Source organism: Ischnura elegans, chromosome 9 (genome assembly GCF_921293095.1).
Source record: "Ischnura elegans chromosome 9, ioIscEleg1.1, whole genome shotgun sequence".
NCBI lineage: Eukaryota > Metazoa > Arthropoda > Insecta > Odonata > Coenagrionidae > Ischnura > Ischnura elegans.
The window spans coordinates 102604447-102631319 of NC_060254.1; the positions used below are offsets into that span (position 1 = coordinate 102604447).

General features: G+C 37.1%; 1 protein-coding gene across 1 annotated transcript in view; it reads right to left on the bottom strand.

The window, feature by feature from the left end:
* Positions 1-2511: 2511 nt before the first annotated feature.
* LOC124165711 (neurobeachin-like protein 2) overlaps positions 2512-26873 on the bottom strand; it is a 196352-nt gene continuing 171990 nt past the window's right edge. The window contains exons 35-37 of the mRNA XM_046543198.1: positions 11608-11757; positions 6054-6211; positions 2512-2749 (exon numbers count right to left, since the gene is read on the bottom strand). Coding sequence (XP_046399154.1) covers positions 2701-2749; positions 6054-6211; positions 11608-11757 — 357 coding nt within the window. The 3' untranslated portion in view covers positions 2512-2700. The remainder of the gene's footprint in view (positions 2750-6053; positions 6212-11607; positions 11758-26873) is intronic.

The window sequence follows — 26873 nt, forward strand, 5'->3', positions numbered from 1 at the left end:
AAAAAATAAACATCAATGGTGATCCTGCGTGGATAGACATCACAAATAGATTTCAAGAGCAGGAGAACCTGTCAAGAAAAGATCACGAGCACAAAATAGACCCTCCGAAACATCTATCAAATTCTGTGAAATATTCTTTCCGGCTTTCCAGTTGGAACGTTCAACCAAACCTTCCACACGTAACCTAGAGACCTTCATGAGAGGGAAAAATACTATTTATTTGTAAGGGTCTTCCTCATTGTTGTATATATACTATGCTTAGGGTAGTGTTTATATTGTATTACTGTTTATTTTTTTCGCCATGATTATGTTTTTTTTCCATTTCAACGTCGTGCATTAACTTGGGTAAAACCAATCTATGTTACCACCCGACAAAATGGTCGATTTGCAAACTTATTTTTAATTGTAATCATCTAAGGTCTGCGTTGTTAACTAAATTACATCTCAGAGCCCATCAGGTACATTGAAGTCAGTTCGGCGCACGTCAATACGGTGGAATTTATTCGCATATTATCCCACTAAAACATTACTTACATTACATCACTGTTCAAATAATTTATCCCAAAAGTAAATTAATCATATCAATTTGTTATTACTGCTAATCAGGGTCATACCTACGTTCTTGTTAGTTCTTCCACGTACTCACTACAAAAGGAGAGCAATAACCTATTATTTATGATAACAGTAATGTATACGTCAAATAAGATGAGCTACCACAAAAAACTAAAAAAAGCTTTCTGCTCGCATTTATTCAGAAGAATTATGATTTTACCTATACGAGAAGATCAACTTACTGGAACAAATCTGATCTCTACTAAAATTATGATAAAAAAATACTGAGGCGATGCTGAATTCCAATACGATTAAATACGTGTTGTAACACTTACAACTAACATGAAAAAATTATCGAAAGAAAATCGTGCGCAATCGCGGAGAATGAATAACGATGAAAATCCAGGAACACATAGCCCCAAAGTAATAACGCTGAACTTTCTGGGGCACCTTTTTTCAGCACCGGGAAACAGCCAAAATGAATTAGGCGATACATTTGAGGGGATGAGCCATAAACCAAGAAGGCACCAAGAGCCGATATAACAAGAATCCACACGGTAATGAGTTACAGACGTTGAAATTCCCTATCAGACGTTGGAATCTCCGAAATGATCAAAGGGTATATGTACGAAACAATAAGTCATACACTTCCGCACAATTTTTCCAGCACAGATATATAGCACAGATACTCAATAAAAAAATCAGAACACCTCCTTTCCCCAAAATGTAGTCAATAAAAAAACGGGCCATCGCGTCATCGGGTTTGATTCACATAAAATAACGGCGAGATAAGATCTAGAAGCACATGAAATGGCTCGCAAGCAAGAGAGAGGGTCTGGGAGCGATTCCGGCACGCAGAAGGAATTGCACCCTCGAGGGCCACACGAGCTTTGCAGAGAAAGTAAAAATTATGATCGATGCGCGATAACGAAAGTCGCCGCAATGTATTAAAAACTGCAGTCATTTCCCTCGCCCACACATATCCCCATGTGCGAGGCCATAGATAAGCGGGAAAACCTTTTTAATTCAGCTCCAATGATGTGATTTGATTCAGTTCCATGTGTGAGGAGTGAATTATAAGCGGGAAAAAATAAATTTTGCCAAAAAACCAAAATGAAAAAGAAAGGAATGATCTTAAACATGACACTTGCTACAATCAGATGGAGAAGAAAGAGAATATTTAACAAAAATCGCCAAAGGTATTGTATGTAGTTGAATGTATTTCAATCATTTTTAATAAATTTTCTATTGCCTACTTCACACATTTAGTGAAAAAATATAAAAATTTCAGAAAACAATATTGCTAGGCCTGATCCTAGGATAGCAAAAAACGACCGTAGGTGTCGACGCAACCTTAAAAACTAGTACTACTGCAACTGCACACAATAACTCAAGGATGATTCAAGTAAATGAAAAATTAGCCACAATGAGATCTACAATGTACTTTTTCAACATTTTTTGGCTTAAACACGTAGCTGCATATCTGAAAACCTGTAGCTGCTATGGCATGAAAAATAGCAGCCTCCAAAAGAGAGCTCCATCAACAATCCTAAGATTGGTTTGACGCAACTCCCCATTCCGCTCTCTTATCCACTAACCTTTACATAGTGACGTATTTCTTCTCTTCTACATCCTAAATAACCTGTTAGATGCAACCCATTCGGGGCCGTCCCTTGCCCTTCTTCCCTTCCACCTGTCCTCCTAAGATTATTTTCATCCGGCCATCATGCCTCATAATGTGGCCAACTAAGTTGTCCCGTCTTCTGCTTAATTTTTTCAGAAGACTTCTATTTTCTCCCACTCTTCTTAGCACTTCCTCGTTACTTACACGGTCAATCCATATTATCTCCATCATTCTTCCGTAGCACCACATTTCGAAAGCTTCCACTCTTAGCTTCTCTGCTGCTGTCAACGGCCAAGCCTCGCTCTCATAGAAAAACATGCTCCATATGTAGCATCTGATGAATTGGTTCCTCACTTCTATGCTTGTATTCTCAGCTGTAAGAAGATAATTCTTTTTTTATAAAATCCCTCTTCTACTGACTATTGCTTTCTTGCTACGTCAATCTTTGGTGATTAGCCTTCCTTCCTGGGAAACAAAATTCTTTCATCTCTCCAAGTTTTTGTTTTCATAGTTTAATGGTTGTCCTAGCCTCTTCTCTTTCGCTGCATACGTAGCTCCAAATCACCTTGAAAACTAATAATTTACTGCCTTAAATACAGGGTGGAGAAAATTGTGTCAGAAAAGTTTAACCCTGGATAGCTGATGCCAGCGGATGGAGGCCAAGGGTGGGCCTCTACAGGATACAACCACGAGGGCCGGGAACCAAGAACCAAAAACTTATTCGCCCGGTTATCCTCGGGAGGGGTGTAAAGAGGAAGGAAAAAAAAGGAAAGGAAACGCCGCCCGACGACGCCTCCAGCGTATGGACAGGGACGGAAGGGATGATGGGATGGGGAAACCCTACGTCATTAGGGCGACGTAGCTACCACTAGCGAAACCATGATTATACACGGTGTCCCATTTATCTTGACCACCCGAAATAACTTTTTGCCCAGTTGCAAATTCAAAAATGTGTCAAGCAATTTTCATTAGCCGTCAGGGGGACATAATCAGCATGATTGCTTTCCTTGTAGCTTTGTTATTTACAAAGATATGAACAGCGGTATGTCTTTTTTAAATGGCATCCTATATTATTTATTCGGCAATTCATTTCCTCTCCTATAACTCTTTCTGTTCATATCTTTGTAAATAACAAAGCTACAAGGAAGGCAATCATGCTGATTAATGTCCCCTTAACGGCTAATGAACATTTGCTTGAAACATTTTTGAATTTGTATCTGGACAAAAAGTTATTTCGGGTGGTCAAGATAAATGGGACACCCTGTATATTCCTACTGCAATGGAGGAATTTTTTATCAAAAAAATATTCCACAGATTTATCCATGGATAAAATGGATACATCGCGTTCTCCGTTAGTCAAAGCATTCGTAGTCCTGAGTTGTGCTGAGTACCCGGCAACAGGGTAAACTCGTGGCCAATAGGGAGCACTTAGCTCAAAGTTTCTGTAATTTAAAAAATGTTTTCGACCAAAACATCATTAGTAATGGTAGTTCCCACTGGCATCAGCTATTCAGGGATAAAATTTCGAGACAAAAAAATTCTCCACCGTGTATATTATATATTTTTACAAGCCATATACAAGTAAGGAAATGTTAAATGAGGTTAATGTCGACTGAGCAGTAGTCCAAAGCAAACCCTAATGAGACCCTTCTCGCTCGATCGTGTTATAATCCATACCAACTTCGGCAGCGACCCCCCGCGGCGGGAAGGGAAACGCCCTGACCTGTTCGCGCAAAGTTCATTTCATTAACTCATTACCTTTTGGTAAAAAATCTTTTCGGGATACCGCGCGGGTAAGATTATGTGATTTAGGGATTTTATAAAGGGAATTAACTTTTTGATTTTCGCCCTTTTTCGCATGGCCATCAAGCCAATCATGAAGTAGGCCAGTGTCTTTTGATCGTCTCTATACAATGGCAATTAATGTCTATAAGTATTGCAAATGGAAAACGCCTATCAGACTTGTCAACGCTGCTGGGTTGACAGTGAGATGGGGCATTTTTAGCGGTAATTCAAAGATTTTAACGCTTTATGATGCTATGAACATGATTCTCGATAGTCGAGATACTCGATTGAGACGCGAGCGAGAAGTATCTAATGTGGGTCTGCTTCGCACTGCCAAAATTCGTCCGCCATGACGGCCTCAGTCGCCATTAGCCTCAAATGCATGCACAGGTCAATGACTAGCGCAGAACTTCGTTAGCAAATGACCGATTTCAAACATAATTTCAGAAAATAAAGCAATACGAGGAAAGTAAAAGTAACACTGAATGAGCAAATTTCAAAAAACTATCCTTACAAATGTTTGCAAAGATCTTTGGAATAATGAAATAATATTTTTATGGGGAGAGATCATTTACAGCACCACAATTAATGTAACTTAACGCTGTTTGATGGTGTTTAAGCAGACAGAAACATAAATCGCCAATGAATGTGTAGATCAGAATATAGAACAGATTTTGAATATTTTAAAACTTTATACTCATCAACTATCACCGAACTCCTGGAACTGGTGCAACGTAATCAGAAGCATGCGTCTCAGACATGCATTGGCAATTTATCAAAATATCTTTCTCGAAATTAAATTCCATTATAGTGATAGATAGGCAACTCGAAACAAAATCTTTGACCAATATTAGATTTAATCTGGGGAATTTACAGTCTGCGAGTCAACATGCTCTAAAGGAGTCAGCTCAACAACACCGATTTGGCATTTACCACTATTTACTTATTTTGATCCAGAGCTCTGAGGCCGAGTGGCAACCTTTTCCATATTTTATTTCATACCAATACGTATAAAATAACTCGACGCTGCATAAATGGGATCGATCTAACAGGTGTGCAGAAATAGTTTCTTAAATATATCATCTACTTTCAATTGTCTCTACCTCAAAAGATCAATTTAGCTGAAAAGATGGTGTTTTAATTTTGAAGAAGTGGCTAGTACCACAAACTATTTGAGAAATAAATTGCCCCCTGATAATTAGTCGACATCACCTGACTGTCAAGGGGTAATGAATCTATTTCCAAGAAAGCATTATTTATTACAGAACAGTATGAACAGAGTCATTAATAACAGTATGATCTAATTAAAACTAAGTTCATCAAATAAAAGACGGAAAACTATTGCAGCTCGCCAACAAATAGCACCAAGAACCATTATATGTTTAGGTTCTCAGGTCGATTAGCGGAACCATTATTTAATGGTGAATAAAAAAAACAATTAATAAAAATATCGTTGTACCAACACTCTCAAAAATTATCCAGATTATCGAAACTGGTCCTATCATGAACGAGTTAACTTACAAGGTGGGTGGGTGCTTGTTAATGTCCATTGATGTCGTTGTTAGAATACCCTGATGTAATGTGCTGTTATCGGTGAGTTTAAGATAAATGAAAAAAAGTGAAAATTAGATTTCACATACCAGTGGATGACCCAGCACAAATTTTGCATCACCAGCAAATTTGAAAACATTCGATGAAATTTTCAAATAGAAAATTGCACTAAGCTGCCGAACCCCGGGCTGGATAACATTTAAATAAGTGTGGAGTTTACAATTATATTTCATGATGAAAAAAAAGATAAAATCGTGCTCAAAACAACAGAAGACGTCAGGTGAGTTAACGAGGCTGTGTACTGGATTCTCAATTACTCGGAGGAAGGAAGAAAAAAAAACGAAAGTGTTTTTTCTCACATAAATCCATTCTAGCGACGGGAAATAGAAGATAGTGCGCCCATTCCGCTGCGACCGCTGAGAGGCGAGAGCTTTAATAACTCTCGCGATTGATTCACCTATCCGACCAATGTCATCAGCGAGAGCGCTCAAGTCATAGCGTTGAACGGTATCATAAGGCAAACAAATGAGTGCATTCCTACCTTTCACGCCAAGCTCCCCTCAGACTGATGAGGTTGTGCTTGAGATGGTGCCACTTCCTGCCCACGAGGAGGTCATGGTTCTTCTCCTGATTGAGCAGGTTGCTGAATCTTGCGATGTCTTCAATCTGTCTCGACCTGTAGTAATCCATTATCTGTCCCTGGAAAACATGCATCACGTGAAACAAATAAACATCGCATACATGCCAACACACGCAAAATAATCAGTGTAATTATAAAAAATCTAATTCGAAGGACACTTTCGATTAAAGTAATGGATAGATCTTGGGGCGTCAAAAACTCACTTCATGCCAGTAAATTACACTCAATACACTTATAAATACTTAATTTATTTTTAAATGTATTTGCTCCTTGAAAATTCCACGCAGCTTGAGCCGAAGAAAGCTAGTTTTGCCATGATGATCTTCTAGTTGATGAAGAAACGTCGTAATTTGAGTCGGCTAATTTTAAGCTGAGTGTAAATGTGTATGGCAAGTAGAATATCGTACAGTATAATAATGTGTCATGTGGAGGAGATAACCAATAAACCACACACAATGACTTTCAACACGACTCCTACAAAATTATTTCCCATGCCAACCAGCAGACTACTTCGCTCGATTAACTAGAAATATAAGAATAAGCATGTTGGAATCGACGTTTATTTCTCTTAAATTCAATTTATACTGCTTATATGTAAATGAGTCATAAATAGTTTTTACGGAATTAAACGAAGTATAAAGTAGTATTCACGGTGTTAACGCAAACGCAATTAAAATTTGCTAAAGGACACGGTACGATAATAATAATCATATGATTCCAGATTTATTAGAGACTTAAGAAACTCAGACATTGAGATTAATTTATCTTCAAAGCATTGAAACCTCACACGGTTAAATTTGCGTACTGTTCTAAAATTGCGAAGAAATTTTCGGCGCGTCAGCATGATTAAAATGCTTAATTAATTGTTACCCCAAAGACCGACGCTTTTGCGTTAATAAATGAGTAGTGAAAAAATTATTTGACAGCGTCTTTTAATCATAAAGTAAAAACAGTGACTGCGATACTTCTGAACTGTTAGAAATAGCAATAACAGCGCATTGACAGCAATCCATGCCTTCAACATGTGGATTACGAGCACAGCGAAAAACACTCCGGAAATCCGCAGCTCTAGGTATTTCGAGAAATTCTCGGCAGAGAGCGTGATGGCCAAGAACGCCGCGCGGTACAAGTGGTATCATTTGAGCTGACCGCGCTCTGCCGGAGAAAGAGGAAACTATTTAGTCATCCAGAAAACACAAGACCGCCTTTTGTAAGAACATAAAATCGAAGACATTTTCAGGGTAGTTACTTCAATGTGCATGGAATGACATTTCTACCCATCGCTTTTGATAAGTAATGTTTATATCACGATTCTGATAAGTACTTTCTAATAAGTTAACTACGGAACGAAAAAAATCAGATAAATATATACATAATGACAATCCAAACGAAAAATACTACCAACAACACCCACTAAATAATGCTACGATATGTAAATACAATTATATCTGGCTTACACTGTCCAGCATTAGCGATAGAATAACTGCCCAATTCAAAAAGAGTCTTCAACATCACTTATATGTTTGATTGAAACTTGAGTATTAAAATTAAATACTAATATTTTATTGCAGTCCTTCAATCAAAAATGATTATCCATTTTGCAAAGGAAGACACAGAACTAGGGAGAATTTTGTAAAATGGATGCATGAACCCAAGGACGCAAGCTTCATTTTAAATCCAATATAAACTGTGAAGTCATGGCAAAATTAGCAGCGCCGGAACGCACTTCCCTTAACTTTTTTTGGGAGTGAAATATTATGGTGTGTTCTTTATTACAAGTTATTTTATTACAAAATTTTTGTTTTAGTTACGAATGCATTCATCAGAAATTTCGAGGAAACAAAATTAGTGAAAGTGTTATTTGACTATTATGTCTTTTGTTAAACAGTGCCGGAACGACGATTCGGCGCGTTCTGGCACCATGAAACAGCTGAATATCAACTATGTAATGATTTTAACGCCAAGGGACGATGGACGAAGTCTTCACTACACTCTGGAGATGCAGCACTGGCAATGAAGAAAAACTAATTAGAAACATTTAGAAAAACTAATTTTCCAAAGATTTCAAATTGAAATAATAAACCTCTAATTAAGATATTTATGTTCAATACTCAATCATATCAGTACATTTTCACTAAACTTTAATACTGGTCATACATATGTTTCACCGCTGAGCGGAATCATCTCGTACATTTACTTTAGTATACAACCTGATATTGCCCCTTGCGACCTTCCGATGAAACATGTTGTAGCAATATTAAATTTCAGCGGAAAAGTACTTACACAATTAATTATAATTATAAGTCAACAATCCTAAGATTAGTTTGACGTAGCTTTCTATTCCGCTCTCCTATCCGCTACCCCTTTCATAGCGACGTATTTCTTCCCTTTTACATCTTTTACAACCTGCCCTATGTAACTCATTCTGGGCCGTCCCTTCCTGTCCTCCTCCTATCCTCTTGCAATTGGGTTCCTCCAATTATTTTTTATTGCCTAAATCGAAATATTATTACTCATGGAGTACGTATTTCACGCTTTTAGATTTTTAAATGACGACATCTATTTTTCGCGATTAAATAAAAAGTGAAAATTTTCAAGCGCGCGAAAACGCGACGGCTAATTGTAAGTATGAATGCTGGGAAAACCTCGTGTGACGTCATTCTGGTTCCCGCTGTCGCCGTGTGAGGTGACCTTGGAGCGAGGATGTATACGCCGCTGCGATTCAGGCTGCTAGCAGTTAGCAGAGTATCCTGCTAGCAGGTAGCGCTTGGCTTAAATAAGGATTATTAATACCTCATCAAGCGAACGAAACTTTCCGACCATAGCCAGTTTTAATAGGTGATTATTAACAGAGGTTTCCCTGAGCTCTGTGCCTCGTGCATGCGTTGGAAATGTCAAACGATGTAAAACTGCTATCTGCTCGTATAGAAGCTAGGTCCCTGTGACGTCACGTGGAGTGGCATCGCATGCGCGCCAATATGGCCGTTTTCAAATGCGGTCAAAATTGACCATTGCCAATCGTCTAAACTGGGATTTCTTAAACCAAATAAAATGTATATACACTAATGGTGGGTAACGAATCACAATCAATGTCTTTCGTTTTCTTTGATGAAGGAAACTATCCTATTGTCTTCATCAGGCCATCGTGCCTCAAAATGTAGCCAACTAAGTTGTCCCGTCTTATCTTCAAGGTTTTCAGAAGGCCTCTTTTTTCTCCCACTATTACTCAGTACTTTCTCGTTACTTACTCGGTCGAATAATACAATAATGAAAACAGAGAAGTTCCACGGAGCGAAGACTTGAACCAGGGAGCAGCCAAGCACTCCAGCCACTAGGCAACCAAAGTCTCCCATCAGTATAAGGAGATCAATTTACTTCTTAAACTGCTTTAAGAAATAAACACTGCAAATGACTACTGTAAAAATGAATCCATTACCTTTTTTCTCAACCTCTTGATTTACATATATATTAAAATCATAAAACATAATGTTATCATTATCCATTTCTTAATTTTTAAGTATTTTTCACGGTCTCTTGAGTTATCCCGCTAATGTTTTCTTAGTTCCATTATTGTATTTATACTACTTACTATAAGTATATATAGTTAGTATATAGTAAAAGTATGTTGGCAAATTCATTCAAACATGAAGTAGCAATAATGAAGAACTCAGATAAAAAATTCTAAGCCCAGAATATATAATTTATAACATTCCGAAACGTTTGACAAGAATGATTTTTTAATGACCCAAACACGACCTACAATCGATATTTTTAATTTTTATGTAATAGAATGAATCATGCATCTTCAAACTACATATTTAATTGAAGTGAAAACGTTATGGGATAGTCAAAATATGAATGAATAAAAGTACTACGGCAGTGAAAATGAGACAGCATTATAAAATTATCAATTGCAATACTAGATAAGCTTTTTCCAAATATTAAATAAAAAGTGTGAAAAAGATACTTCAAAGTGAACTTTGATGCACTATAAACCTTTTTCAATTTTGAAATTAACGAAGTGGAGGTAAAATAATGTTAATTTAGAATGGACTGATAGTCGTGAGTCTCATTTTTGTAAATAAAGAAAGCAATTGTAAGTCAGAATTTTTTTGCTAACATTAAATATTACTGGCACTTCGGAAGTAGAATCACCTATGGTGGAATGAGGAAAAAAAGCCACGTCCATTCGCTATATGTCATTTGACACATAAGCGAATTGCTAAATTCTAAGAATGTTGGGCCACAAAAACAAATTTTAGATTGAATTACTTTTTCAAAATGATTGCTTCCTTATTTGTCGGTGAGGTTTGAACGTTGGCAGATGCAGAGAAGTCAATTGTGGAAGAATTATATTAATAATAATAATAATTATAATAATTTATTTACCCCGACATTTTGTTTTTACATCTGAATACAAAAAAAAACAAGAGAAGGAACTTTAGGTGGTCTCCAAGGCCATAGGAACAGAATTGAGCCACCATCAAATAACAAAGTGTATGCCAATAAAAAAATAATAATGCAGTAAATAATACATGAGTGTTTTAAAGATACAACATCAAAGTAAATGTTCAATTATTTCATGCGAGAAAAGCCAGTCTTTGGCAAGTCTTAACATTACATTTTAGGATTTATTATTTTTATTCTGACAGGCAGTGAATGAAATAACTTTGGCCCGATGTGAAGAAACAAGCGTATATATATAATGTTAACTTAGGTGTGTTTGATACCACAAATGACTCACTCCTTAAATTATATTTATATTTATCACCTCCACTCGGCATGTTTCCACTTCTAGCAAAAAAAAACCATTTAAGCACTTTGAAAAAATACAAATGCCTTAGTGGAAACAATTTTAGGGCCACAAACAAAGAAAATAAGTGCTCATAATAATTTTTAGACAATATTACCCGAATTCTTTTTTTTGCAAAACGAGTGCATACTTCAATGTGCTCAGCTCATGTATGCACTGCCCCAGCAGATTATACCATAAGAAATTTAGGAATGAACAAGAGCATGATAAATGATTTTTTAAACTGAAAGTGGACATTTGTTTCGTAGGTGGTAAAATTTGGACAAGGCACTTCAAAATTAATGAAATAGTAGCGAAGAATGATGAAGATAAAATCGATAGACTGAGTAAGTTATGAGGAAGAACTAAGATGAATGGGAGAAAAGAGTAGTCTTTTAAAAACCTTCAGGAGAAGACGGGACGACTTATTTGGCCACATTATGAGACATAATGACCAGATGAAAACAATGACAGAAGGACAGGTGGAAGGGAAGAAGGGCAAAGGACGACCCCCAATGAGTTACACAGTACAGGTCATCAAGGATGTAAAAGAGAAGAAATACGTGATTATGAAAAAATTAGCGGGATGATGAGGATCATGAGAGAGAATAATTCTAGGAAAGAAAATGACGGTGTATTTTTGTTCAAAATTCCGAACCTTACCTCGAAGCGCACCCGGCTCTCGGCCACTTCCTTGATCCGTTTATTGCTGGACAGCTTCGAAGCTTCATAGCATTCCGCCCAGTACGTGTTCATGGTATCAGTCAGTCCCTCTGCAAGGGTCTCTCGATATCCATCGTGAAGGCCACGGACCTAGAGAGGAAAAAAAGACGAATATGTAAATTCAATCATGGAAAAAAAATCTTCTCATCTTCATGAAAACATCACATACAACATTTCTCAAGCATCAAAATTTTTTTAAATATTCAAGTTGCTTTAAAATTAACTAAGCGTGTGGGAAGAAGTTTTTGTGCATAATCACCATTCTTCGGTATCATTCCTACAGTGAGGTTTCCGATCACTCTAATCAATGGATTTGAACCTGAGCTGTGGTTCCATGAGTGAGCTGGTTTCACCATATAAAGTAGAACTATAATATTAAATTAATTTTCGTACCAGGCAAGAAAAGTATCATTTTCACAGATCATCTTGGGCCAGTATACTTGCAACTTCACCATAAAATCCGCTAGTATTTAGTATTTGATTTTAATAAAATAGCTAAATTCTACAAGGTGGCTTTTCAACGACAGCAAATATCATTATTTTTAGAGCACCACTGCATTTCAACGGCTGCAAAAACAATTTTGACGCAGACTACGTGATACTATGATATGTGTTACAAGACTACCGCGCTTGTTATGGATGTTACGGCATGCCGTAACATCCATAACAATAACCCCGTCCGAAATATTCCATGTCCCTCCTCACCTTCCATTACAGAAACGTATATAGGCATTGCAATTAGCTAAAGTAAGATCTCTGGCAGATGAAAAGAGACGAATCCAATAACAACATTCGTCGATGGTAAACTCCAAATGCATCTCTTACGTAATACTGCTAGTCAGGTTTGATAAGTCAAAGTGAAATAGGCGGTTTAAGGATTAACTCGAAGTAGAACACCATCGACAATTCTGCGGAGCAGTTCTCACTCAAGTAGAAGATAAGTATCAGCAGAGCCATTTTGACCCGATATTATTTCAGCTCCTTTGAAATACAAACAAACTTTCTTAAAAGCACACAAAGGAAAATTTTCATCATCTTAGCACCCATCTTGATAGTAAATTCTTTGACTTTGAAATAGGCACTTTGTTAAGCAACTAATTGATGAACCATCAATTAACACCCAATAAGCCCAAAACTAATCGATCATTTCACACTGAATATTTCATTCAGATATTAATGCTTCCAGAATAACACTGAAATCCAGATGAAATTAATTTTAATTTCCAAATTCCGCGTTTCAGTCCAAATACTGATTTGATGGGATAGTATGGAGGCCATTCATAGGATGGCTATTTCATTCCCACAGCTTGCCAAGAAATTATGACAGAAAAAACGGCGAGGATTTTTTGGATAGGGTGTTGTATGTATGTATTCTGTTCGTGGCTAGTACTGATAGGTCAGGAATATTACGGATAATATTTTATACTCCTAGAAATTACGGAAACATGTGTCACTAATTCTTTCCCGACTGTCTTTCTTAAAACTCTTTTTGAAGTAAATCATTTACGGTACCTCTTCAAGAATTGACATACTTAAGGAGCCTTCCTGTAGACTTGAACTATTTTTTATCAACAGTTTCCATGGTTGGTACATTTTAGCACAGGTATGACGAGCCAGCATCTTATCTACAATTTCGGAACAATTACGAATTCCCATAACATGATTCAAATAACGTAAAACTAACTCGGAAAAATCTATAAAACTAGACTTTCCTCTTACGAATACTCACCTAAAATAATGTCGAATATATTTGAACGCAGGACTAAGATAAGTAATAGTTTCGACCCGAAAGTTATTTTTTCCGTAAATTCCCTCACGAAGAGAGCTGCCCAAAATAGTTACTCTTCCGATTATAAAGCAGAAAATAAAAGCTGGATCGTATATTTTTACAACCCTACAGTCTCCTGTTGTTAATGCGAGAGAGCAACTAATGCACATCTTCCACGTCAATTAAACATCCTTCCCTCTGATATTAAAAATATAATTGCTTTAATAAAGCCCACGCTCCAATTATTCCGGAAAAGAAGACAGTCAACAATTGAAAGTTTCATGACCCACTTTTCGCCGGCACGCAGAAAAGAATAAGGCGATAGAACGCTCAGCCTCAGATAAACCGTTTTGCATTGACACAGCTTTGGATGCCATTTGAAGCTCTCACAACGAATGGAACAGCTATGACACTAACCTCCACTACCAGGTAACAAATACAAGGAATATGAAAGATAATACAGACATACTTAGGAAAATCTTGCATAATTCGTGGCAAGGATAAGTTGGAAATTCTTAATTCCTCTAAATTAGACATAGCAAAATGTTTCCAGTCAATGAATTCAACGCACGACGCCTTTTGCTGTGTTATGTTACATTCTTATGTAATACAATGGAACATACAACGAGCTAAATTCATTTAGAAGAAAAATTTTCCAAAGCCTCATGCCAACAACTTAGAAAATAACCGGTAGGTAAATCAATAAGTGGAATTATGATTTGGTACAGGGAGAGTCAATGTGCAAATGTAATTTCTTTATGTAATCACATTTATGTAACATGCTTCCATATTCATGTTCGTTATTTCTTGCCAATATTTACCCCGGGAAAACTTCATAACATAGTTATAAATTCTATTGAAATAATAAGGCATCACTGCACACCTTCCCGTTTTATTTCGTTAATTTGTCCACTAATTTTCTAGTTCAAATAATGCGAAGAGAAATATAATTTTGCATTATCATTACTATCTATTCCTTAAGGAGCGAAATCATAGCAAGGAAGATAGCGATTGACACTTGCCTCTTCGTTTTTGTCACTGCTAAAACAAAGAGAATTTTTATCAATATATATTTCATGTAGCCCACAGAACTGCTCAACAGAAAACTTCAAGTGTCAACCTGAAAGGAATAACTTAGTTATTTTCCAATAAATTCATTCATTCATTCGTCACCACCAAGGGTACGAAATCCAATTTTTGAGTAGAATTACCGAGTGCTTCATTTCTTGGAGCATGAAAAAATCTACTCCATAAAATAAAACCGGCAAAATCTGATTTAGTCTTACATCTTCTATTACTTAGAACTTCCATGGTATACAGCTCATTAATTTCAAATTAAACTATGTCCCTCCACGATCTGAAGAGGTGAAGTGATGCGTATATGGCGACAAGTATATGGCTGTAACGAAATGAGAAGTCTTGAAATTAAATTACATTTAAGTGTATCAATTTCTCCCCATTAACAATCACATAATTTTGGGAAATGGCTAAACTGTTTTTTTCGCTTTCGAATTATAAGATGACTTTCGCTTTAAAGGGGAATCCATGAGGCTTATTACTCGAATGGATGCCGCCTACTGAATGGAATAAAGACAGTTGAAAGCAACGAATTAATTTTCGAAATAATAAAATAATTAATAATTCGAAAGTGTGGCTAATGAAACCATTTCCCGGGACAAATATTAAACTAGCTACATTTATGAGCACATGCATCGTTCCTTAAATTTAATTTTTTTTCGTTCTTTAATTTTCAGTGCCGCTTCCACGCCTAAACGTCCATACCCACGGTATCCCAGCCCTAAAGAGCTGAGAGATTTATTGTTAGGATCATGTACAATGCTTTACGGATTAAAATTCTTTATCTCGAAAACTAAGGCTAATAAGACTCTTGAGCAAAAACACTAATATATTTTAATATCATCATTTTTTTATACCATAGCCAAGTTTCAACGTGAATCAGTGTTGGAAATAGGGTACTTTTCCCTTTTAAATTATAAACAAAAAATTGTAACTCCAATTAAAAATTACTGAGGCAGGAGAGTTATTGTGGAAGTACATCATGAGTTAAGAAAAAAGCAATTGGCACTTTTCCACCACTATATTGCATACCGTAGGACGCGTATCGACCATTGAGTCATTCTTAAGTTCGCTGCGACATTGTCAGTTGCTCGTTCAGTCTTAAATGAAGAAGATAACACCACACTAAACCGTGCTCTCATCCATGCATCAGGTTTATTCTTAAACTTCGATGAAACTACAGTGAACTTATATGGCTCGAATTTATAACCCAAAGGAGATATTTTCTTGGATTCTGATTGTGCTGCTTATTAAAGGAAAAATCCCCTGAAAATTATCCGACATGTTGTCCGTGAAATAGCGACACGTGCACTCGATGTGAACCTAGGTATCTTTATTTTCCTCGTCATAGCACAACGATCATCTCAAATAAATAAAATATTATTATCCTGTATCTAATTTTAAGAATAAATATCATAATTTCTGACACCTAAATGTTGATATTATTTTGCATATTGAAGTGATTGCTCTTAGCAGTTGTTTTTTTTATAATTAATACTTAATAGTACATTAGTTCAGTTCTTCATCTGTTAACTTTTGAAAAAAGTAAACAAATCACTTTTGTTAAATTATTTCTAAAATACTTTTCATTCATCATTTTAATAGCGAAAATTGTAATGATTTATATTTACTTTTCAACAACGTTTGTAACAAATTGTTGATTTTTTCTATTTATGTTGCTCAAAAATGTATAATTTTCTTTATTTTTAAGGGGTACAGCCCAAGGACAATGAATAAATCATTCATTCATTCCTTCATCAGTTTTTCATCAACGCTGGTTACCGTTGTCGTTACCGTTGGGTGGAAACAGCGCTCTCCCTCAACCAACCCGACGGCCTTGTGGTCGGGGAGAATGAAACTGAGGTCGGAGGAGCCCGGGACCGGATGCCCTGACCAGTTCACAATTCGGTCATGTCTAAAATGTATTGGAGAGGATGCGGATATCCCACCCCATATGCTAAGGCCGTGCATCCTGCCCCAAGGAAGCCCTCGAGGCTTCATATCTCAATTACAATACACTCCCATGGGTACCAAGGTTCAAACTAGGTACCATTAATTACTTATACGCTATGTTTATGGTCACCGCAGGAAAACAATACATATATACTGATGATGTCAGTACCCTTTATGATCAGCATCCAGTTTATATTCTACCTTCTTAAATAGGGAACCACGAGTATTTTCCAATAAATCAAAAAGACGCCTGTATCATCATTTTCATGGGATTGCGACACAATTTTTTAAACGCTCTAAAAATATCTCATCATTCACCAAAAATGATGCTACCAAATATTACCCTAAACAGTTAAATCTCTAGAAAGGGTATAAGTGTATTTACACCAAGGTATTATTAAATTCTATCAATAGAACATAATCACTTCTAAGTGCGCTGAACAATCAATCGACCTTTCTTATCACAATATACGGACTATCATCAACAATCATAGATTAAACAAAGTTAAGTACTATGAATGAACTCCAACTGTGAGAAGCTGGGTGGTACATAGAGGTAATCGAAACCGTAAACCACTATATTCGGCGGCGAAAATGAATCAACAAAAAGAGCCATACACAACGTGAACTCCAAACAATTGAATTTCGTAAATTCCGGTCACCACGTGAAGCAAGGCTAAAGCGAGTCTGGGACTTGTCAACATGGCTGTCTACCATGTATTTTGAAAGGAAAAGTGCACCAAATTTCTAACAGAAGATATGAATGAATTACATGTGTTTATGATCTGGATTTCCACATTAGAGCAAATAAAAATACACATAAAAATTTCTGCTCACACAATAAAAATGCAAATGAAATAATTCTCCGGGCAATAGGAAGCAAAATGAATACCTACACCAAATTAGAAGTGCAATAAGTACACAATGAAAATAATAGTAATAATCAGGAGGAAGAGAAAAATCAGACAACAAATCCCAGATAATTTGTGATAACATACCATAAATATAAGTTTAATTTATTGGCGCAGGTGCTTACTGTATTAGTAATTAAGTAGCTTTTCTTTGGGAGTAGAGAGGGGGGTTGTTTTATAGATAAAGACAGGAAATTCAAGAGAGTATAAATAGGGATATGAAAAGATTTATGATTAGCATTTGACCAAGGTGAAGGAGCCAGAAGGTAGGAAGGGTCAGTTCTGGTGTTTCTAGAATCAGAGGCTGATTTTGGTTTCAACATGGATATAGGATATGCTGTGCATTCAGCATTAATGAGAGTAAAGAGGATCTGAATGTTTATCAAAATTAAGAAAAATAAATTCTCTACGCCCACATGATAGCCACGTAATAATAGGGTGTTTGGCAGGGGACCAATCACTTGCAAGCAGCATGCATATGCACACTGTCATAAAAAATATTACGCATAATAAAAGAATATACATCTAAATTCGAGCAAGAGCAAAATATGCCAACGGTTAGCAATTCTCATTGCATTTCCATGCAAGGCTGAAGCGATAGAAACAAAAAATGCAATTAGTCGTCCTAGCGAGTGACGCCATTAACTTTCTTGATCGAGACACCGTTGCAATCCCTGATGGTACAAGGAAAGAATGATATTTCAAATCTCTCTATTTTGCAGCATATTTCAATTAATTTCTTAACGTCACCACGTCTGCCATACTACAATGGTACACAAAGGGTATGTTTTACGTCGTTCGAAAAAAGTCTCCCCCAAATTTACAACGTAAAAAAACTTTTTTTTCGAACTTTTTTAATTTAGCCTATACTACGCTGTACGCTCCGGTAAAGAGTCCCACCCTAACTCGCGTAATATATTGAAAACGTAACAGCTCATCATGAATCTGGCCGTCCTGCGCAGCACTCTGTTACTTTCATTACGGGGACCCTCTTTCGCGTGCGATATTTTATATTTAAATTCATCCCCCAGCCACTCGTTCTCAATAACCGGCTAAGGTCACCAGTGGTTTCTCAACCCCTTTCCACAGACACACCATCAGACGAGAGGAGAGCCATCCCCAGTTGGGCGCCCATGCCGGTCACCGAACCCTCCTCTCCCTTCCCCAACTCACCACCCCTAACTCTACTCATGCGTGCAATCCAATGGCCGGCGCCGACAATAAGATTCCTATGGTTGGATTAGGTTTCCATGCCATTTATTTGCCGAGCATTTGTTGGCATGCAAAATAAAATTAATATTTTTTTTAAGTAAACGCTTTTATTCAACGCACCGTTGGAGTGAAAAGATACATTTGTAATTATCATTTAGTAAAAATGATCTTAAAAGTAAGAAAATAAATTTGAAACATAATACTTCGTAAACGCTAATAGAATAAATAAAAATTAAGTAAACGCTTTTGTTTATCGTACAGTTGGAATGATATATTTATTTATTTATTATTATTCAGTCAAAATGATGTTAAAAAGAGACAATAAATTTGAATCACATTATTTCATTCATGCTAATAAAATAAATGCTAACCAATAAAAGTAAACGCTTTTGTTCAACGCGAAGTTGGAATGAAAATGTATATTTGCCATTATCATTTAGAAAAATTGAACATTAGAGTAAAAAAAATAAATTTGAATCATATTATTTCATAAGCGCTAAAAAGCGAACTCAAAAGTAAAAAATAATTGTTCATATTGCAATTAAATGCTTTTTCGAAGAATGCAGGTAATCTTTCAAGAGTCTTAAATAAAACGAGAGTCTTTAAACATACAAGGATAGTACATAAAAACACAGAGGAAATTTTAAATCGTCCATCGTCAATTATCCTATGCCTTATGAATGGATACTTTCACTCTGGATGTTCAACAGTTTTTTTCCATGAGTTTTCGGCAGTAACGGATCTAGTGATACAGTCACAACCTACAAAATAGTGTTTAGTGTCAGTTTTGCCAATATACCTGTCCAATTAAAGAGGCAAAACCTTGCTTATATAATTGCAATCCACCAGTTACTGGTATTAATGCAACTTTTACTACAAATTAGCTGAATTTCCTATGGTAGCATTTAATTCAAAGAATGTACAGTAAAGTTGGAACAAAATTTCCCGTCATAGTTTTTGCCACCACTATGAGGGTGCCCCTTGAAAATATAATTCTAGAATTTTTTAGCCCAACCTTTTTCATTTTTTCCCTTATGCTTTTCTGTGACATTTTACATTAGTCGATTACTATTTTACCGAGTAACAACATTTCCACATAGCGACTATAAATAAGAAAATGGATTTACCTCCAAAATAGAACTTTTGGACAAGAATTTGTTTTTTTTAATCCTTCACATAACATATAAATAACTAAATTTTATGGAATATTGTGCCACTTGCCATGTTTTGTACTTGTTGCTAAAATTTTGAGGATGAAATGCGGCCAGAAAACGTACGTTTTGAAATTACAAATAAAATTTTCCTATCGTGAAATCATGTGTGAATACATTTAATCAGGCATGGACGGATCCAGGATTTTTTTCCGGATCCGGATTTAGATCGGATCCTTGATTTTCGGAGCCGGATCTTTCGGATCGGATATTTTCGGATCCCAATGCATTTTCAAATTCCTGACGCTGAGATTCCCCCGATGATTGTTCAATCTCTTGGGAAGAGTCACACTGTGTGCCAGTCGTATTTTGCTATTTTTATTTTTCACGGCTGAAATTCTCCTACGTAACCTCTGCGAGAGCTTTCAAACAAAACGGTTCATGAGTAGGACAAGAATCATATGCGACGGCGCATTCGAAGATAGAATCGGAACTCTTTCCACCCTTATAGCGCGTTGCATTCACTGAAGCTATTATTTAAAATTTCGGATCGGGATCCGATTTCTTCCGCGACTTTGGATCCGATGTATCCGATGAAGGGCAATACCCGCGGATATTTGGATCCGAGGTATCCGATCCGACCATCCCTACATTTAATTAATTGCGATTACTAGTCCGTAGTGAGCTTTACTGATTGCGAAGTGTCCACTGCGCATCACACCATACATTGTAACGCCATGGATGAAAGCCCGCGAGCCGTGATTCACTCTCCGAAGCAAGCCATGCGGACCATTCGGCCAGGCGGATGAGGGGGGAGAGAGCCTCGAGGAAAGCTTCGGCAGCCATTGACCTTCTTACGTGACACTGACACAGCCACGCAGGAGGTCGACCAGCCGATAAATTAACTCCGATTACGCCCGCGAGAAGGGTTAGCGGAAAGGGCAAGGCGACAGGCCGATTATTCGCTACACTGCCTGAAAAAGGAGGCATGATTCCAGTCGAAGCGACGCACGGGGATAATGTACATTTCCCAAGCGTAACCTCCATGACCCCTTAGTTTTCAACACCAGCAAAAATATCTGCGTTAGCACACTAATCCAGAATCCTGGATCAGAGCTAGTAAATACAGAGAGGAGAGCGGGTAATCACTAAATGCGCATTCGGCCATGTTCCAAATAAAAACTGAAAAACTTAAATCGGACGCTTTCCAGTAAACAAGCATTTAAGATATTTATGCTGGCGTTGTTTCCCGTTAGCAGTAAGTCTAAAAATAAATATTAAATGAATTTCTTATAACGATCGTCAAAAGAAAAACAGCGGGTTTTCTGACAGGATAATTGGAAAAGGTTAAAACAATGGACATTTCATAATCCATTTTTGCATTGGTACACCACCTCATAACACCACTTCTTCTAAGTCATGGCCGTTGTAGATAATACAATCAGATTTTTAAGGTACCCTGCTTGTAATTCGTATCACATATTTGTAAATTTCGCCGTTACCTTAAATATGTATTGCATGTATTGTAAACCCTAGTGTACATTTTCTTTATCTCAAATATGAACATTTTCATCCGAGGAAGTAATGAGGTAAAGTTTTCAAATTTGAGGGAGAGGAATCTATTTTCAAAGGTCTGGAATCTATTTTCAAGGAAGACAAAAAAATTTCTTATACCTCTGACAGTCTCTCTAAATTATTTGCTTAATATACAACGAAAAACGTTGGGGGCAAGTTCCACTATAGCACTCAACTGGAAAACAAATTTGTTGTCATGACAATATATCAATCTCCTTCCTTTAAATTATCGCAGCGCCGCCGGATTTAAGAGGACATTTTTTGGATTAATCTTCGTATTGAATTTTAAATTCTGAAAAACAATCTAGAAACATCTAAAATAATAACAAGAATTTTAGAATCATATTGTCATCTGGGTCTGAGTTATCTTGAAAATTTCAGCTAGACAGCTAATCATAAAATGGGTTAAAATTGAGTTGCAAGATTTGACCCGGACAAGATGACAAACAACAAAGCGAGTTCATAAAAAAATAAAAATTATAAAAAAATAGTTCGCATGATAGAACTTTGGAGACATGAAAAACACAGTAATAAGCATTGCTAGTTTCAACCATTACATGCATTGATTTCGAATGATGATAGCTAGCGAAATAAATAAAAACAACTGAGACATTAACTTATAAAAACGTTTTCCAAGCTAAATCTATCGAAAAAAATCAGAAAATTTCTAACACAATGTTGTTCAAGAATCTCTTCAGAAAAAGTGGAAAGAATACCATTCCCAAAAACTTCTATCATGGCTCATTAGGGGCATTCTTCACGTTCTGACACACATACAAACGATCCACGGATCGAATATGAATTGGAATTGTAAACGTGACAGAAAACAATAGACATGGGAACATCTTGAAAAAGCCTCATTGACGTCACTTACAAGACTCCAAAATACATCCCATTTCAGAAATAGGTCACGATTCGGCTATTTGTTCGATAGGAAAATGTAAGTGCTGACCACTAAGCATCAAATTTCGGTCACCGTGACGCATAGCATCTATCACACGATATCTTGGCACGCTATCCCATACCACAATACTTCCATCTTTAGATAGTAATAAGCATACGCAGCAAGTACTAATGGAACATTTTATTTTGCTGTAGAAATAGTAATATCAACCTTCCGTACATTAAATTACTAGAAATATTTTTAATGAAAGTTTCCTAATGCGTACAAAAAGTCTTTAAGAGAGATAATTGTAGCCTACGTACCAAACTATTTGAAAATTGGGGAATAAAGATTAACCAAAACATTTTTAATAAGTTAAAAAAAAATGCAGAGTTGCATCGCCCTGCATCACTTATCCATTCACCGATCTCCACAATATATTTCAAGGGAAACACGAAATACTTGATATGATTTCAAATCGATTTCATTAATTCATAAAATGAGCAAATTACAAATGAAACACGCATTGAAATATTTCTAACAATAGGGCCTCCACTTCAAAATATAAATAAATAAGCACTAAATGTTACTATTTTTTAGGTTAGCAATATTCACATATTTTCAATATAAAGTTCCATTGATTTTTCATCAAAATAAAATTCATATCCACATTAACTCTTAGACGAGGCATTAAAAATAGAATAAAAAAAGACGAGCAAAAGTTTTCAAGGATTATGAAGCAACGAGAGGCAACAAAAATCCAGTTTATAGTTATTAAAACACGACAGTACTCGTCACCCAGTTTGAAATATCAAATGCAGAATTCAAGTTTACTAATTATTATCACAGAGCAAAAGCAATATCACTGTAACTAGTTTATCAATTATCACAGAGCTATTGATACAAATGTATTCAACTTTGCTTTCAGCCGGCCGCTGAAACTAGCGGCAGCTGAAGATTGAAAGAAACACCTTCAATATGGTTCTGAATGGTTCTGACGCACGCAGGCCAATTACCTCTCAAATCATAAAGTCATTAAATCAAATCACTACATTTTCACTCAGAACTTACAACTCTCATTATCCCCACAGCCAAAATTCCTCATCCCGTTTCTGGGCAACGGCGATCTCTGAGTGCGGCATAAAAAAGGTAGACGAGAAAACCTGTTGACTGACTTTATGACTCCCTTCCGGCAGGAAAAGAAGCATTACTGCCCTCTGTTCCCCAACTGGCCCTCCATTGCAATGCATTTAAATTTTGATTTACAATCATAAAAACGCGGTAGAGTTTACGAAAAATGAAATCACTTAAATCCTGCTCAACGAAAAGGAAGCCGTCTACGATACCGGCATCTCGCAAAGCCAAAACGCCACTGACCAACTACAACAGCAATTATTAACTAGGGATAAGGTAATCCTTCAGGAGTTAGCTAAAAGATATCATGTAGATATAAGTTAAACATGGAAAGTATCGCTTCAATTTAATATTTTAAATGTAATCATTACATTAAGCATCAAATGAATGCACCGCTTAGTCACAATAAAATTAGCCTACAGTCATAGTCACCATAAAAATTACTTGAAATGATCGGCTTTGAAATTTCCTCTAAACAGAACAATTTTTAAACCCGTACTCGAGTCAATTTTTACCTAAAGATTTTCCACAACAAGGCTGACGTGCATGTCTTTCGATGCGGAACTCGTGACTATTTTTGCACCAAAAAATAACCTTCCCCCTTGTATCTATCAATATAGCAAGATACACAGCCACATGGTTTAGGGTTACACTACGCCTCAAACCTGAGGGGAAACACGAACGATATAAAAAAAGAAATACAGATTTTACAGGATTTTTGAACTCAAACTATTCGTTTTCATCGATGATGGTGTAGCGCCGAAAAACCGAGCGTGCTGAAAAATAAATTGCCCGGAGCCCCCATACTTCAAATTCAATATCCTTGACTCCTGGTGAAGTCTTCGTGCACCCTAAATCATAATTCTCGTGGTGCGAGGTGGCCCATGGAAAGGAACCGGCCCCCGACCCTGAATGTGTGATATTCACACGCTTGTGGCCTAGTCCGGGGTGAGCTCTACCCTCACCTATCAGAACTAAACTTCGGGTTGAATCACTGAATGAGCGTTATGCTAGTACAGCTTGATATTTTAAATAAAGAGTACGGAACCATAGCAATCGATCAATTTTGCAGTCATTATAAACGTTACCAAAAGAATGAAAATTATATAACTGATGAATTCAGACTTAACTGTAAGAAACCTTTCCCTTATGGAAACTTTGTTAGGTTCACTAATATATATTGGAAAAAGTATGACCCGACTTCCATAACATTTTTACATACGTATGTTATGTTACAAAATTACATGCGTACAGTGGCGAAACTATGAGGGGAGATGAGGGGGTGTATCCCCCCCAAAGCTTCAGAGTAATCAAAAAATTATTTTAAAATTTTGTCTGGATTTTAAACACAATAACTGCATGTGCTTAAAGTTAAATTTTAACCTCCAAAGTGATGTAAAATGCATTTTCAGGCATGCTATTTTTCTAAATGTTTCCTTAACTCCCCGTTTCCTTGGGGGGTTGCCCCCACTAAACCCCCTCACCCCCAAAGCCCCTTCATCCCCCCCATAGCATATTCCTAGTTGCGTACATATGTACATTTACTTATGCTATGAAACCCAGGTCGTTTTTTCAAATATATAAGTGAACCAAACAAAGTTAATTCTTTCATTTTCCACAATAATTCATGGTGAGCTCGACCCTCACCTATCCTAACTTAACTTCAGGTTGAGTCACCGAGTGAGCATTTTGATTTTTAAGGTAATTATTTCAAACAAATAGTACGGAAGCATAGTAAGTGATCAATTTTGCAGTCATTATACACGCCATCTACGGAATGAAAATATGTTTAAACACAAGAATACTTTTCAATTTAATCACATCAAATTGGCAAAAATCATCACTTCACGCGTGTAACACATGACAATAACGAGGGATATAACCATCAGAGAAAGCCGCTTTCATTTTCACTCCTCTTCATCACTTAGATCCAGGAGCCTAATCAGACATACGAAGGGTGTTCTTACACACAGACACGAAGCGATGCGATAAGTTCGGTCTTTCTAAGAAACACAGGTGAGAAAGCGCCTCTTTTATCACGATGGGAACGCACAACACAGCACGTGCACTCTCCCGCGGGTCTTTTTCCCTCTCTTTTATAACTCAAGGAACATCCGCACGGTGGCATGCGTTTATCATTCCATTTGTCAATTTTTTTCCTCCAAAACAGAATTCTCCTTCCCGCCACCGACCCAACCCACTCCAAGTGGAATGTTGCAGCGGAATGCGGTGGCGGTAGTGGTCAAGACGTGGGGAGTGGTGCCTTCTCCTCCTCCTCCTTCTTCTTCTTCTTCTCTAGCTGGTCTAGCGCTCAATCATGGGCGAGTTTCGGGAGGAGAAAAGGACGAGCGGGCGAACAGGAATGCTGGGAAATTGTGTTCGAGATAGGAGAGGAGGATGATTCCCGCCGCAGAATGCCAAAGACGGGAGGGATAGGGAGTGGGGTTGGGTGGAGACAGGTGTGATATTAAAGGGCGTCGAGGAATTTCGGCTTAGAGGAACGCCACCTACTTATATAAAAATAACATCTCTCACCCCCCCCCAATCCTTCCCCCGCGACTTGTCGCCTTTTTTATAAGGGTCGCCGAATGCGATGCCACGTGAGGAGATACGACACGCCGTGAATGCACGTGGATAGGAGGCGGCGAGCCTTTTGCGCGCTCGAGGGTCGCTTTTTCAAACTAGCATTTCTGCATTCAGTGATTACACCCGAACGACGGTCAAGGAGTACACTCTTTGAAGGCCGTTTTACAAGGGGCACGGAATTGCGCAGGTTAGAACTGCATTAATTTCTAAAATGGCGTGGAATTGCGCGAATGCATACACGAAATTAGAATAGAGGCATTTTTCCATCTAACGTCCACGCTTTCTCGCATGTGTTCTAGCAATTTAACGATTTACACGACGAAATTATGACTGCGCCTTCGTACACACGTCAGATTGTGCAAGTACGTCCCCCGTGTAAAACGGCCTGTACATCCTTAATAACCTGTACCATGAAATTCATTCGGGGTCTAAAACACTCGCAAAGTGATGATTTTAGTCAATTTCATTTTATTTCATTGAAAAGTATTCTTATACTTAAACATATTTTCATTCCATTGGTGACGTGCAATAATGACCGCAAAATTAATCAATTTCAATCGTTCCGTACTATTTATTTAAAATAACTACCTTAAAAATCAAAATGCTCACTTAGTTATTCCACCCGAAGTTTGGTTTGGATAGGCGAGGGTTGAGCCCACCAAGAATTAAGGGACAGACGGATGAATAAATCACATTCAGGTTATGGGGACCAGTTCCTTTCTCTGAGCTACCTTGCACTTCGAGAATTTTTTTTGGGCGTTGCACGAGGGTGAGTGTTTTCCTGCAGAGGGTTTTTTCGCAAAAGGATATTACTCCCTTTTCCTCATGTTTATTCCCACAAACAGAAATCTCATTTACACAAAACGTCCACATACACAAGTGAAATTTCAAACTTTCATCCTAAATATCTTGTTGATCTGGTTTGACATTTCACTATTCGTGAATATTGTAATTGT